Here is a 14,015-nt window from a genome sequence, read left to right as displayed (position 1 = left end):
TGTCCCCACCTCCCTGAGAAGACTCACACACCATTCTTTGTTCTGGAAAGGAATTCCTGGAATCAACCCAAGGTGCTCTGTCTTGGAGCTCAATGTTCTGATTTGAGAAGCTTGAAAGAGTAGGGACCATAATCCTTGGGGTCTGGTCTGACAGGCAATGCTACAAATTACAGGGTCAAGCTTCATAATCCTTTCAAATACTGAGGAGAGAAGGGAGAGAGTTCTCTGGAGCTTCTCCAACATCTGTTACTGTCTGTACTTAGTGTCTAGGTACATGAAGTATTAGTATTCATTTCTGCAGCAAATTTCTAAGAGATAGAGAATCAAAAGTTATTTTCATTGCTGATTGTAAGTTCGTCCACATGTAATGATTATTTCTGTATACCATTACTGTAGAAATAACTGAATGAAGTGTCATGATTTCCCGTCAAGTTTCACTTAACCCTTGATAATCAAAGATTATCTTTGAAATAAATTTGGAGATGGCTGTAGTGGCTCACATCTGTAATCCCAACACTCTGAAGCAATTAACACCAGCTGCTATGTCTAAAGTGACAGTTAAATAGCTAAGTAGCACTATGATAAAATAGATCTCAACACTGACCATCAATGGCCACTAACAGCACAGAGAGGGGTGGCTAGTCAAGAGGTGCCTTCTGATGAGGCACACACCCTAAGACATAAAGTTTCATTGCCTTTATGAACACCCCTCAATGAAAGCCCAAGCATCTAGCCATCCTCTAGATTAGTCTCACTCTCAACAGGAGCAGAAAGAGAGTGACTTCACTCTCAAAACAGTTGATGGTGTTTGAAGACATTTTGGGTTGTCTGAGCTGAGATGTGTTACTGCCTTCTGGTGCATAAATGGTTATACCAACATGTTCAATGCACAAGACCACCCTGCATAGCAAGAATTATCTAGTCCCATATGTCATTAGTGACAAAGGTGAAAAACTCTGCTTTAGATCCAATACAAGGGACAGGAATATATTAAAGAACATCAGAAGGTGCCATAAGCAAAAACCAGACTGTGGGAAACTATAAAACCAGTGACCTGGCTGAATGCTGGTGGCTCACACCTGTAATCTTAGCTACTTAAAAGGCTGTGATCTGAGGGGCTGGGAATATGGCCTAGTGGTAGAGTGCTTGCCTCGTATACATGAAGCCCTAGGTTCAATTCCTCAGCACCACATATATGGAAAAAGCCAGAAGTGGCGCTGTGGCTCTCAAGTGGTAGAGTGCTAGCCTTGAGCAAAAAGAAGCCAGGGACAGCGCTCAGGCCCTGAGTTCAAGCCCCAGGACTGGCAAAAAAAAAAAAGAACGAACGAAAAAAGGCTGCGATCTGAGCATCTTGGTTTGAAACAAGAGCAGGCAGACAAATCCAAGACTCTTATCTCTAACTAACCAGGAAAAAAGGCTAAAAGTGAAAATTCAGCTCAAATGGTAGAATACCAGCCTTAAGCAAAAAGGCCAAGCAAAAGCTTGAGGCCCCTGAGTTCAAGCCACAGTACCACCACCACCACCCACCAAAAAAAAAAAAATTAAACCCACAAGTGATCTTGGTTTTTTCCACCAAATAAATTGGAAGGGGTAAAGAACTGAACTGGAAGAAAGAACAAAATCTACAAATTAAAAGTCTTAAGAGATATAGTTACCAATTCCAACATACAGATTTTATTTAGATTTTGAATGAAATAGTCAAGTTGTGAATGTAAGGCAAGGCGAGTCAATTGGGAAGTTTTTAGAAACTGGTTAGATTATTAACAAGATGACTAGCAGGAAGCTAGAATGAGTCTGGACTGAAGGGAGTGGCTGCTAAGCAGATGGGAGGGAATGAATGGAGAGATGATCAGATCTTCTCCTTCCTGCCCTGGTTATGTAGTAGGTCATAGCGTGGTGGGCTGCAGGATACCCCACTTTCTGAAGGTTGGGTTGGCTGAAGGAGCACATAGGCCATGCTCAGAACACCTTGAGGCTGGCAGGGGGGAGAAGCAGCCCTCATTCTTAAGGAAGCTCCCAGGCTGAGGGGGCCCCAGTTGCTATGGCAAGGAAGAGTCCAATCCAAGGGGAGAGACAGCTCCCTTTAGGGGAGCCTGGATGTGTGTGCCCTGGAGGACTCACAAGAACAAACTACCAACTGAGTTAACAACTCAGGAAACATCTGATCATGGCAGTGGCCAGAGGAGAGAGGCAAGGGCAGACGGGTAGAAGGGGGCCATCAGAGTCTGTGAAGGTGGGGGCTGGATGTGGGATGGAGCCTGAACCCCTCAGGATCTCCTCAGCCCATCTTCAGGACAAAGGGGTGTGTGTGTGTGTGTGTGTGTGTATACACTTGTGTGCATGTATGTGTGCTTACATGTGTATGCACGTGCATGTATGTGCATGTGTGTGCATGTGTGTATGTGTGTGTGTGTGTATGAGAGAGAGAGGATGAGACAAGAAGGAAGGGCAGAGGGCAGACAAAAAACAAAGAAAATGAAAGAATGGAGAGATGAATGGAGGGAGAATTCGGTTCTAATAATACACAATGTAGACATGTCAAAATAGAACTGGGAATTTTGAAATGGAGATGGAATAAGTGAGAGGGCAGGGGAGAATGATGGAAGAGGTAAGTGTTCAAGATTCAGGTTACATCTAAATGGAGAGGTTAAATCAAAACCCCTTTGTACAAAAATTTGAAGATAATAATAATACAAAGAGTAAAAACAGTACTAAAAAAAAACTAAATGAAACTGTAATCTACTACAAGCCTTTACAAATATTTTTATAACCTCAGGGTAGGAGAAAAGTTGTCATATACACTTAATATATTTGGGAATCTTAAACTTTAAAAGAATTTTTATTTATATGAAATTCAAATATAAGTGTGCACTCAACATTTGTGCACCCAACATTGTGTGTGCATGTGTCGGGGAACCTGAACTCAGAGCCTTGATCTCTTGCTCAGCTTTTTCCACAAGGCTGGAGCTTAAGCCACACCTTAAGACACACCTCTACTTCCTGCTTTTTTGCTGGTTAGTTGGAGATAAGATTCTCATAGATTTTTCTGCCCAGGCTAACTTTGAACTACAATCCTGATCTCAGCCTCCAGTAGCTAGGATTGCAGGTGTGAGCCACTAGATCCCAGCTTGCCCTTCCCCTTCCCCTCAAGACTAGGACTTGAACACAGGGTCTGATGTTTTTCTGCTCACAGGCTAGTGGCCTCCAGCCCTAACCTTACATCTCCATTTGATAAATCTCACAACTCTGAGGGAAAACTTTTCTATATAAATAAATGACCAATTGACAACATTGGTAATCAAATGCAAACCAAAAAAAAAAAAAATGGTCCAAAAAAAATCTGATTGGATACCAAACTATTTTAAAGAATAGCAGATTAATTTTTAGGTATGATTATGATATTGTAGTTATGTTTTTGTCCTTACACTAGAGAAAAATATTTACAGATTAAAATTATATGATTTTGCTGGGGATATGGCCTAGTGGCAAGAGCATTTGCCTCGTATACATGAAGCCCTCAGTTCGATTCCCCAGCACCACATATACAGAAACTGGCCAGAAGTGGTGCTGCGGCTCAAGTGGCAGAGTGCTAGCCTTGAGCAAAAAGAAGCCAGGGACAGTGCTCAGGCCCTGAGTCCAAGGCCCAGGACTGGCAAATGAATAAATAAATTAATTAATTAATTAATTAAAATTAACAAAAATAAAATTATATGATTTTGAGATTTACTTCAAAATATTGGAGAAGAATAAATGGATTTAGGCAAATGAAATTATAAAACATCAACTGCTTTTATATAGGTTTAAAAAACTTTCCATAACAGAGAGCTTTAAGCAGCAATTTTTAAAGCAATAAAGCACTTAAGTAGCCTTTAGGCAAAAAAAATGCTTTCTAAACTTCCATAAGTAAACAACAATACAGTGTTAGGTGTGGTAGCTCATGTCTGTAATCTCAGCGCCCCAGAGGAAAAGGCAGAAGGATGAGGAGTTTGAGTCCAGCTTGTCTCAGAGTAAAGAAAAAAAAAACTTGTTTCAAAAAAAGGAAATAAATAAATAATATAGGAGATAACTGGAGGGCAGGCAATCTTTTTGGGGAGAAGAAAGATATCCTGTCTCTCAGGATTGCTTTTTTTTTTAATTGGTGATTAATCTCTATAAAGTAGAGATTACTCTTCATAGTAGTGATGCAGAAAGTAAGAGCATGACTGGGACTGGGTGAGTAAACATTCCCTTTCCTGTGCTTCACAAGAGCTACAGACAAATAGGGAAAACAAAATGGAATCAGTCCTGTCCCCTTCCATGCTGACGCTTTCTAAGAACTGTGGTCATCTGTGTCTTTCTCTTTTCTTTCTTTTCTTTTTTGTCAGAGAATGGGACTCAAACTCCATACTTGATTCTATCACCACTGGCTAGCACTCTACCCACTGAGCCATGCTTCCAACCCCGATTCATGTCCTTGTGTATATCTGGCAATGACCAGACCAAAGCACTAACTGGAAAGCATGAAGACTTCTTTCCTCAATTTCCTCTGATGTTCCACAATACTTGTCCAAAATAAAATATAGCAACAAATAAATATGGCTGAGGGAAACTGAAAAATAATCCACTGCAGATGGAGTGTGGTTCAAGTGCTCTTGTCTAGCAAAGACAAGGTCCTGATTCAGACCTCAGTACCATTAATTGATTGATTGATTGATTGATTAATTAATTAATAGAAAACCTCATTGTAAAGTCCTTGACATGTGTGAGATTCATTTGGGGGGCTTAGTAAACCCAAAAGTTTGCAACTTGATCATTTTATAAAGAACGAGCTACAAATCTGGCTCTTTTCCTTAAGGAATCCTGATTTCACCACTTATTTATACCAAAAGAAAAAATTAAGCAAAAATTTTTATTAAAAATTCCTATCCTTGGGCTGGGAATATGGCCTAGTGGCAAGAGTGCTTGCCTCCTACACATGAAGCTCTAGGTTCGATTCCTCAGCACTACATATATGGAAAATGGCCAGAAGTGGCGCTGTGGCTCAGGTGGCAGAGTGCTAGCCTTGAGCGGGAAGAAGCCAGGGATGGTGCTCAGGCCCTGAGTCCAAGGCCCAGGACTGGCAAAAAAAAAAAAAAAAAAAAGAAGTAAAAATTCCTATCCAGATTTTTTAGAAAGCTCATTTCCTTCCCATCATTTTCTTTTACAGGTTTGTTCCAGAAGATCCACTAACTAAGTCAGAGACCATAGTACTAGCAGCTTTAGAGTTGGCTGCAGGGAGCTTAAATGGAAGAGTTCCAAGCTGTGCATTTCAGCTGTCTTGCATTCCCCAACCTTCAGTCCCATTACATTTGCAATAAAGCATTCATTTTTATCCATTTGAAAGGAAAGGATAAAGACATAGCCTGTTGGCTGGTGGCACAAGCCTGTAGTGCTCCGTTAAACCGGCACACCGTATAGGTCTTCCCTCTTCTTTCAATAAAGTCCTTCATGAAGAACAGTCATCAGACTTGGAATCAGAAGACAGCCTGTGTCCTGGCTCTGCTATACAATCTTTAACAAGCCGGTCCACATCCATTGAAGTCTTCCTTCCTCCCTTCCTTCTTTCCTTTATTCCTTCCTTTCTTCCTCCCTGCCCTCCCCCTTTCTTTCCACTCCTGGGGCTTGAACTCAGAACCTTGGCACTATTCCTGAGCTTTTTTGCCCAAGCTTAGCACTCTACCACTGACACCATAGCTCTAGTTCTTGCTTTTTTGGTAGTTAATCGGAGATAAGTCTCATGGGCTTTGCTGCCTGGGCTGGCTTCAAACCACAGTCCTCAGATCTCAGCCTCCTGAGTAACTAGGATTACAAGCATAAGCCACTGGTGCCTGGCTTAGTTTCTCTATTTATAAAAGAGTATAATAGTGCTTGCCCTGTTATTCTCATGTAGCAATCTAATAAAGATGAAGGAAATTTATAGGATGGTCTGAAATTACAAAATGCTATAAAAACATACCATTTATCACCATTTTTAATCCAAACTATTCTCACCTTTTGCTTCAATGATGTGTGTGGTCTCTAGACACACACTGCCTTCTCTACAATTGCCAATTCTAAGTCTATGAATGCTCTCTATAATTTCCTAAGTAAAGGGAAACAAATACTGGAGACACCATCTCTTTCAAAAGGGAGCACGTAGGATGGAAATTGTGCCAGAATATAGCTATGCCAAGAACTCTGTTATGGGAAATGAAGAGACAAATAGCATATACTTGCTCTTTAAAAAAATGAATGAATGAATGAATGAAATACAATACAAAGGGAGAAAGACTAGATAAGTTTTTGTCTTTAAATTGTGCAAGGCTAGGAAAGTAGGTCAGCAGGTGAATAATTGCCTTCCGTGTGTAAGGCCCTGGATCACCAGTATTACAAAAAAAAAAAAATCAGGGGCTGGGGATATGGCCTAGTGGCAAGAGTGCTTGCCTCGTATACATGAGGTCCTAGGTTCGATTCCCCAGCACCACATATACAGAAAATGGCCAGAAGTGGCGCTGTGGCTCAAGTGGCAGAGTGCTAGCCTTGAGCAAGAAGAAGCCAGGGACAGTGCTCAGGCCCTGAGTCCAAGCCCCAGGACTGGCCAAAAAAAAAAAAAAAATCAATAAAATAAAAATGCACAAGCAATGGCCATGGCATGGCTGTAGCATGGATCTTGAGCCCACTTGGGCACAAGTCTTTGTTTTCCACACATGCGAACATTTCTTCCATTGGCAATACAGAATAGGAGCCAGGTGTTGGTGGCTCCTGCCTATATATGCAGGAGGTTGAGATCTGAAGATTGTGGTTCAAAGCAAGCTTAGTCAGTAAAGTTCAGAGCCTCTTATCTCCAATTGATAAGCAAAAACTGCCAGAATCAAGACATGGTTCAAGTGGTAGAGAACCAGCCTTGAGTTGTCTTGAGTTATAGTTCCAGTACCTGCTCCCCACACAAATGCAGAATAGAAACAATTTGCTCATTGTTGTCAGTACAAGTCAGCTCCCAACCTGTGCATACAGCAATCTCAGCACAGTACTAAGATGTTTAGTAAAAAATATACAAGATGGTCCTTCCATCAAGAGGAAAAATATATACATACCATTTGGCCCAAATGAAAGGATTTAAGGACATCTCAGAGCACTAAAATGAAATCAATTATCAAGCAATGAAGTTTATATCGCGTGAGAATAGGCTAAGACTATAATCTTAAATCAGATGGAAGAAGACAAACTCTGTTCATCAGTTATTGGAATACTACAATAACTGCTTGACATTTGAAGCATAAACAAGAGCAAAGGAAAAAGAAAACTTTGGAAATGCAGTAGTAAACCAAAAGAAATATCAGAAAAACAATACTGAGAAGAGTTCCAAATAAACCCAAAAATGATAGACTTTTCAGAGAAACAGTATTTCTGAGATTAAAGACAGAATTAGATGAATTTACGAGATTGAGAAGTAGACTAGTTGCTGTATTCTTTTAGGTTTATATAAAACTTGAGAGGCAAGTTCCTCTTTAATAATGTGTTAGTTTATATTGCAACATGATTATATCTTGTTATATTTATATATTATATAGACAATAAAGTGATGCATATGCATTATGTTGTGGCAATCACTTAGAAAGCTATTTGCCTTTTTTTTGGAAGGGGGTGTTGTTGTAAATTGAACCCAAAGTCTTAAGCATGTTAGGGAATATCTTCATGCTATATTTTCAATCCAGAAAAGCTGTTTTCAAAATGTGACATTTTCCCAAAGTAATCTGAACCCAAAATAGTAAAAAAAAAAAAAAAAAAAAATTAAGAGTTTTTTTAACCTATAAACTTTCCATAGCAATGCAACAAAAATTAATAAACTAAACTAAACTAAACAAACTAAATCCTGTAGTCAATGCATTGGGAATTCTCTATTAATGTGAACAACTTCTTACTTCAAATTTGATGTTCTATAAGTCAGAATTAACTTATAATGTCTGGTTAAAAATAGACTAGTATCAGAACATCACCCCTAATCCACAAAAAAAAAAAAAAAAAAAAATCTGCCAAGACATTTCAACAACAAGGGACATATTGTAAGCATTTCTGTCAACATATCCAACAAATTGATTAAAATGCCAAAGGGGACAAGGGTGAACTAAATAACAGTGCAAAGACTGAGAGGAGGGACTCACGGCAGTCTTTCTCGTCTGATCCGTCCGAGCAGTCTCTCACGCGGTCACATCTGTACTCTCTCGGGATGCACTGGCCATCAGAGCATGTCAGCTGATGACTTGAACAGGTTATCCCAGCTGTGAGGGGAAAAGGAAAAAAAAAAACAGCACTTAGTTTATCACTGCTGCCTGACACAGACTAACCTGTTGATGTGTACCAAGTGTGAAGGAGGACATGAAAAGCAAAGATGAGCAGAACATCTACTGAACATAAAGTTCAAAGAGTTAAATGCAACAGCCAGCAACCACCAAGCTGAGCAGACAGTGCAAAAGCAAAGAAATTACAGACCCAAAATGCCCAATATGCAAGGGTAGATAATTGGGCTATGCTTAAATGTGTTGAAACAATGTATGCCAAGGGGAATGAATAACATAAGACATAAGTATCAAGCAAGGTGGAGAAGCCTCACTGACTTCCTTCAAAGCCTTGTCTAAATAAGAACACTTGCCAAAGTGATAAGTGGTTATTGCTGAATAGCAGGAATCTGAGAGTGTTTGAGGGTGTTTTTTTTTTCCTTCGGAGTATTCTCTATTTTATCAACCCTTTAACATTGATCCTGTGCCACAGCGTGACTTTATTCTATATGGATTAGTATAGATAAGCCTTAACAATGCATCACATGAGTCTGTGGACAAAAAGAATAAAATCAGATGAGTTGATACCTACAAGCATGATAGAAAAACTACTCTGCAAATCTAAAGCAGGTATTACTTCAACTTTATAATAGTATCCTATCATTCTTTTAACTGTTCACATAAAAAAGAGAGCTGCTTGTGAAATGGTAACCCCTCTGTACAACACTTTAATAATAACAATAAAAGTATATTTCTTTAAAGAGAGAAAGTGACAGAAACATCCAGGTGCTGGTGGCTAATGGCTATAATTCTAGCTACTCAGGAGGCTGTGGTGTGAAGCCAGCCCTGACAGGAAAGTCTGTATGACTCTTTTCTCTAGCCACAAAAATCCAGAAGTGGAATTGTAGATCAAACAGTAGAGTTCTAGCCTTGAGTGAAAAAACTAAGGAACAGCACCCAGGCCCAGAATTTTAACCCCAGGACCAGCAAAAAGAAAGGAGAGGGGAGAGGCATTATAAAAAAAGAATATAACCTTTCATGAAAAAAAAGTTTTCCTTTGAATTTTTGTAGAACTTTGTATATACTAAAGAAATAAGGTTCAGCAAAACTTGGTTTTCTGGAGAAAAGAATGACTTGTTAAGCAATATGCTATGAAAGCTAAACAAGAAAAACCTTCCTAAAAGATTTTTAATTTCAGAGCTGGGTGCCAGCGGCTCATGCCTATAATCCTAACTCCTTAGGAGGTTGAGATCTGAGGATTGCAGTTTGAAGGCAGCCAAGGAAGAGAAGTCTGTGAGACTCTTATCTCCAATTAAGCACCAAAAAAGCTGGAAGTGGATGACTCCAGTAGTATAGCACCAACCTTGAGCAAAAAAGTTCAGGGACAGCATCCAGGCCCTGAATTTAAGCCCCAGGACTGGCATGCATGCACACGCATGCACACACATGCACACGCGCACACACACAAGAAAGTGACAATTGTAGAGTTTGTACTTGAAAAATTAAACATTAATATGATCATGTGACCCATAAAATATTTTAAACACCTCTCTATTCTTGCTTGATTCTATCTGTCTTGTCACTTTGTCTCTTCCTTCCATTTGTTTCATTGTGATTGTAGAATTCTTAAATAGAAAACAAAACTTTTCCAGTCTGCCTATTTCTCATGTTTTTATATTATGATTCTCTATTTTCTTCTTGTACTGTATGCCTCTGGGCTTAATTTTACTTTTATAATGAGTACAGAATAGATGGAGTCTTCTAAAAGGAACTAAGTGTCAAAGTTCTGCACATGGCAGAGACAAAATTTTTTCTGAATAAGGTTCAAAAGATACTTCCTCGTTTGATTTCTATATAATTTATTGAAGTATATATTGCTAATTTCCACAAAACTAAAGAGCTTCCCTCTATTCCTGAAAAGCTGTTATGAGTGGTCTTAAGCAAAATATGAGAACAGCCAGACACTGGTTGCTCATGCCTGTAATCCTACATACTCAAAAGGCATACTCAAAATCCATGAGAGTGAGATTTACCTCCAATTAGGTTTATAATGGAGTACTTAAAAGCTCATTAGAATGTTAGAAAGGGGCAGGTAAATTTATGTAATTCCATCAACCAATCTAAAATTGGCATTTATCTATTTGTTCATTATACAAGTATCTGCTCAGGGTCTGCAAAGTACACCAACGATAGAAATCTAAAGATGAAGATGATTCAGACAGTTCAACACCTGTAATCCCAGCCCTTGGGAGACTGAGGCACAAGGATCCTAAGTACACCCTCAGCTGGGGCTCCACAGCAAGACTCTTCCTCCAAAATAGAAGAAGAAAATAGACAGTTCTTCCCCTCAAGGAACTCACAGTCTCCTGGCAGAGAAGTGAGAATAAGTGGACCGCCAATATGGAAGTGAATCACAAGCACATAGGAATTACAGAAAACAGCATCCTGGGGGGTCCATTCTCTGTGGGTTGGGAGCGAGGAATAGGGACAGTTTCTTTGAGGAGGTGACACTTCCCCTAGCAGTAAACACCCAGGCAGCACACATAGAACAAAAGACTGGTAGAAGGAACTCTAAGCAATCTGGACTCAACATGGACATTTAAGGACAAAGATGGTTCAGAAATACCATGGGGAGGGCTGGGGATATGGCCTAGTGGCAAGAGGCCTCGTATACATGAGGCCCTGGGTTCAATTCCCCAGCACCACATATACAGAAAATGGACAGAAGTGGCGCTGTGGCTCAAGTGGCAGAGTGCTAGCCTTGAGCAAAAGGAAGCCAGGGACAGTGCTCAGGCCCTGAGTTCAAGGCCCAGGACTGGCAAAAAAAAAAAAAAAAAGAAAGAAATACAATGGGGAAAATAAGCAGCTGCCATTGTAAAGTGTGCTAGGAAGTCTGAACTTTTCTCCTGGACTAGAGGTGGCAAAGGGCTTGAGTTGGACCTTTCCAGGGTCAGTGTCTGGAAGAACCTGATCAGGCCTGGAAGCAGAGGCCAAGAAGGGGGACCAGTGCAAACCTTGCTACAGCCACTCAGATGAGAGATGCTGACATCTGGAAAAGGAGAAGTGTTTCAACATGTTTACAAGGCAAACCAGACAGAAGGTGATGATTAAACCAGGCAATGCTAGAGAAGATGGGATCAAGACTTGCTTCCAAGTCCCCAGTCTGGGTTGCAGGGGATGGACTGTGAGATCCTTTCATTGGATGTATCCATGGCCTTTGCTATCTCTTATACAAATCCATTTTAACATACATGACTAATGCAAGAGTCCAGTACCTGGTCCCTGAGATTTGGCTTGCATAAGCCCAGAGTGCCAGTGAAATCTTAAAGATGGCGACCTTAGTCCGGGAGCAAACCCAGAGTGAAGCAGCTGCCAAGAACCACTTGCTGTATTGAGTTCTCCTGTGGCAGTGCCTTTTAGGGTGGCTGCAGCAGCAGTTATTGAAGAAACCACCAACAAAGCCTCCCTCAGAGCCTCCTACCCTCTCCTACTTCCACTCCATTCGAAAACCAATCTTTTTATCTTCCCTCCCTTTTTTTGAAAGGAAGTTGAACATGTGGTAGAAGGGGTGGACAGTCAGATGCAGAATGAACAGAGGCAAAGGGTACCATGGAGCAGATATTCACATGGATGAAGACTCCATCACCAAGAAATATCTTGTTTCTTTCTTGAGCATAATAATATCAGCCAAATGAACAAGTAAGCACCTATCCCCATTTGGAAACCATAGGTACAGACTTTCAGCATGATCCAAGCTCTTGAATGAGATGGCTATCCCATAGAGGTTCCCTTGCCCATAAGGCCCAGCTCAGCATTTATAAAGAAGCCTCCCAATATATGGAACCTATCTGTGACATGCAAGATTTTCGGGATCCCAAACACAAAAGGAGATTCCCCTGGAAACACTTACGGCAGTGCTGATGTTCATCTGAGCCATCCAGACAGTCATCCTCTTCGTCGCACACCCAGGACTGAGGGATGCAGCTTCCATCATCGTGACACTGGAAATAGCCAGTCTGGCAGGAAGAGTGGGCTAAAACAAACCAAAACAGGACCTATGCTGAGAAATGCCTGTCCCTTTAGACCACCGACAGTGCTACCAAAAAATGGGTGTCAGTTCCTGCTCAATGTATATAAAGGCAAATAGTCAACAACCTTTCCAGTAGAGTCTGCTAAACATTTACTGTCAGATAAATCTCAGTCATGGCAGCAAAACAAACTAATGATCTAGGGTAGTATAAAACATTTTTTTTTAAAAAAGGAACACAGGGGCTGGGAATATGGCCTAGTGGCAAGAGTGCTTGCCTCCTACACATGAAGCTCTGGGTTCGATTCCCCAGCACCACATATATGGAAAACGGCCAGAAGGGGCGCTGTGGCTCAGGTGGCAGAGTGCTAGCCTTGAGCGGGAAGAAGCCAGGGATGGTGCTCAGGCCCTGAGTCCAAGGCCCAGGACTGGCCAAAAAAAAAAAGGAACACTGAGAATAAAAGATACAGGTATCCTCACAAATTAAGGACAAAACTATTCAATTACATTTTTAATTTCAGTAAAAGTTAAATGTGAGTATCATGCAGAGTGGAAAAATCCAAGAGATTAGGAAACATGGCAAATATTTACTATGTCCATAATTTACTTACCTTAGGATGCTTGGTAAGTTCTCTGAATCTTACTGTTTGTATCACAAAATGAGGACTATATTCAACTCATGGTTTGTCATTAAAAAGTTAAGTTAAATGTCAGTAAACGTGCTATGCAATGGTAGTTGCTGTCATTATCGACACTGGTATTATGTTATTACTGAGAAGAGAAAAAGAAAGAAGAAAAGAGCAGAGAAAAGGTCAGGGAAAGAAACAGGAGGGATGGGGTTGGGGGATGAAAAAGAAAAAAAAAATTTGAAAGTAAGCAAAGCAGAGGATAAAAGTCTTGCTCAGGTAAGAATTTCATTTGCCGTCTCAGAAATTTTCCAGAGTGAATAATCAATAATAGTCAATGACAGATTGTAGTTGTAGGGTGAGGGTAAGAAAGACACTAATACAAACTGAGCCCCTCCCTTAAAAGGAGTGAAATTGTTATGGATACCATCAGCTCTCTGTTCATGCCCATAGGTATCCAAAGAATTGAGCCCAGCCCTGGAGGCCTCACCAAAGCCCAGCTCTTCTGGACACTGCTGAAATCACCACAAGACATGTAGTTACCCAAAGAAAACTTTACTCTGGCTCATCCCCACTTACGGCAGCCAATTTCATCTGTATCATCCAAGCAGTCTCTGGTCCCATCGCACCTCCAAGCAGAAGGGATACAACGTCCATTTCCACAGCGAAAATGCCCACTGTCACATCCTGTAATGCCCAAGAAACAGAATGACAGCTCAGAAAACCTCTGATATTTCACTAAGGAAATTCTAATCCCAGATAAACATGAAAACTTATTTCAATAAATAAAGGCACGGGGCTGGGGATATGGCCTAGTGGCAAGAGAGCTTGCCTTGTATACATGAGGCCCTGGGTTCGATTCCCCAGCACCACATATACAGAAAATGGCCAGAAGTGGCGCTGTGGCTCAAGTGGCAGAGTGCTAGCCTTGAGCAAAAGGAAGCCAGGGACAGAGCTCAGGCCCTGAGTCCAAGGCCCAGGACTGGCCAAATAAATAAATAAATAAATAAATAAATAAATAAATAAATAAATAAAGGCATGCATATAATTAATAAAATTAGGAAAGTATTTTTCATAATTATAACAAAA

At 40.6% G+C, this 14,015-nt stretch overlaps 1 protein-coding gene across 1 annotated transcript in view; it reads right to left on the bottom strand.

The window, feature by feature from the left end:
* Window positions 1-14,015, bottom strand: part of Lrp2 (LDL receptor related protein 2) — a 195,972-nt gene that overhangs the window by 148,840 nt on the left and 33,117 nt on the right. The window contains exons 2-4 of the mRNA XM_048345285.1: window positions 13,506-13,613; window positions 12,184-12,306; window positions 8,160-8,276 (exon numbers count right to left, since the gene is read on the bottom strand). Of these exons, the coding sequence (XP_048201242.1) occupies window positions 8,160-8,276; window positions 12,184-12,306; window positions 13,506-13,613 (348 nt within the window). The remainder of the gene's footprint in view (window positions 1-8,159; window positions 8,277-12,183; window positions 12,307-13,505; window positions 13,614-14,015) is intronic.

The sequence above is a fragment of the Perognathus longimembris genome, chromosome 4, assembly GCF_023159225.1.
Source record: "Perognathus longimembris pacificus isolate PPM17 chromosome 4, ASM2315922v1, whole genome shotgun sequence".
NCBI lineage: Eukaryota > Metazoa > Chordata > Mammalia > Rodentia > Heteromyidae > Perognathus > Perognathus longimembris.
This window is presented reverse-complemented; position numbering and strand designations above follow the sequence as displayed.